The sequence below is a fragment of the Amphimedon queenslandica genome, unplaced genomic scaffold (genome assembly GCF_000090795.2).
Source record: "Amphimedon queenslandica unplaced genomic scaffold, v1.1 AMPQUscaffold_9883, whole genome shotgun sequence".
Taxonomy (NCBI): Eukaryota; Metazoa; Porifera; class Demospongiae; order Haplosclerida; family Niphatidae; genus Amphimedon; species Amphimedon queenslandica.
The window spans coordinates 2,712-4,540 of record NW_003549846.1 but is presented as its reverse complement, the minus strand read 5'-3'; the positions used below and the strand labels follow the sequence as shown (position 1 = coordinate 4,540).

Genomic DNA, 1,829 nt, shown 5'->3' with positions numbered 1-1,829 from the left:
CTTAGTTCTAATAATTGAATCAATATAACGTAATGCAAAAGATATTTATACTTTACTTTCAGCAACTGGTTTTTGTCCAATATTTATGAGACCATTCTCCAAGGACTCCCACGTTGCTCCTCCTTTCTTGTCAACATCTTCAACTCTGTTCAGCCATTTTACCAAACAAGATCTGAGGCGGTCATTAGCTGTATTCCTATCAGATCGTATAGTACTTATTGTCACTTCATAAAGACCAATATCCAGACAAAGATCTTCCCATTGACCGGGATCAAATTTGCATTCCTTTAATTTCGAAACAATTTCAGATAAATCTGAAATATCCAGTGGTTTACCTACATAAAGTATAACAATGTATTATACATGTATTATAGCAGAGACATAGATTCATTTTTCTTCTTAGACAGACTAAGTATCGTCATGTAATATCTATCATACATTTCATTGCATAACATACTGGCAGTGGTGGGTGATGGAACCTGTGGAGGTTTAACGTCTTCAGGATGCACATGCACATGGTTGGTTGGTTCACCTTCTTTTCCTTTCATTTGCAGGTATGATGGTAAGTATATCATAAGTGCAACAGCTACAGCAGCAGTGCAAAGAGGAAGAATAACCCATCCATTGCACATGAAGGAGGACAAAGAACTAATATAGTTAAACAAAGAGTTTGATGACAATAGTCTTATACTTACATGTATAATATGGTATTGAGGTGTTTGGCCAGTACTAACATACAAACTTACTCTTCTTTGTCTCAGTTTGACCAGTAGCTATATCCCCCATTGTTTCTTGTACTGTAATGGTACTATTAGTATCAGTGACTGAAGAAAGAAGGTCTGTACAGTTTTATTAGTGAACCTAATTTTAATTTTTTCTAAAATCTAATTTTTTTTTCAAAAAAGGCATAAATTAAATTCACAACAAAAACTAAAAGTAACTAATAAAACCATTAATTGTTTCACTCTAGTTCACACTACAGTCTACAGATCAATTGTACGATCATCATCCAAATGATGAAGAACATATTCTGCAGCTGCCTGACATGCGAAAGGCTTCCAAGCTTTGTATTCAATCTTCTTCCCATCAGCCAAATCAGCAACAGCTTTAATGACAATAGCTTCCACTTTATGTTTAGCTTTTATAGCAGCATAAAATATTCCAGCTCCTTCCATTTCACCAGCAAGAGCATCAGGACATGCTTTTTTTATTTTCTCCTTAAATTCTGGGTCATCAACCAAAGCAGGAACAGAAACCATGGGACCACAATGAACTTTGACTTCTTCAGCATTTACTTTATTAGAAGATTTCATCTTTTTAAAATTATCAGCTTTCCTAAATAATGGTACAAGAGTATCTCCCGCTTGTACTGGATATTTTATACGAGGGTTGATACAATCTGGTTCCATACGAATGTTATGTAAATTCATGATACAGTCAGAAACAATGACATCACCAAGGTTTACTTTTTGATGCAATTTAAAGCAGATTCCAATGGCGATAATATATCTTGGCTTAAATATCTCCATCATCTTGTTTGTGACTGCTTCAGCAGGTAAGGAGCCTTGATCTTCCTTTGTAGGTGCACTCTGTACAACAACAACTGGGTGCTTCCCATACTTTCCAATGTAAATATCAACACCACCTTCTTTTAACTTCTTAATAACTTTATTCTGACCATCTAACGGCTTCAAGTACTCCAATACTTCTTTCAGCTCTGGATCAGTGGCAGTCATCAGCAGGAATTTAATACCTTTAGTGACATCATCAGATACATTTTCCTCTATAGATAAATCAACATTATGTATTAGTTAAAGCACTGTTGAGAG

General features: G+C 35.2%; 2 protein-coding genes across 3 annotated transcripts in view; both read right to left on the bottom strand.

Annotated features, from left to right (window-relative positions):
* Positions 1-51: 51 nt before the first annotated feature.
* Positions 52-786, bottom strand: LOC109590538 (uncharacterized; the record flags this gene model as incomplete). Its single annotated transcript, XM_020006433.1, has 3 exons — positions 743-786; positions 458-648; positions 52-335 (listed from the first exon to the last, which is right to left on the bottom strand). Coding segments are annotated over exons 1-3 (519 nt in total), but the record flags the coding sequence as incomplete, so codon positions are not given.
* A 106-nt stretch (positions 787-892) lies between these two features.
* Positions 893-1,829, bottom strand: part of LOC109590539 (5'-methylthioadenosine/S-adenosylhomocysteine nucleosidase-like) — a 3,642-nt gene continuing 2,705 nt past the window's right edge. For both annotated transcript variants that reach the window (XM_020006434.1, XM_020006435.1), the window contains one exon: positions 893-1,783. In XM_020006434.1, coding sequence (XP_019861993.1) covers positions 984-1,783 — 800 coding nt within the window. In that variant the 3' untranslated portion in view covers positions 893-983. The remainder of the gene's footprint in view (positions 1,784-1,829) is intronic.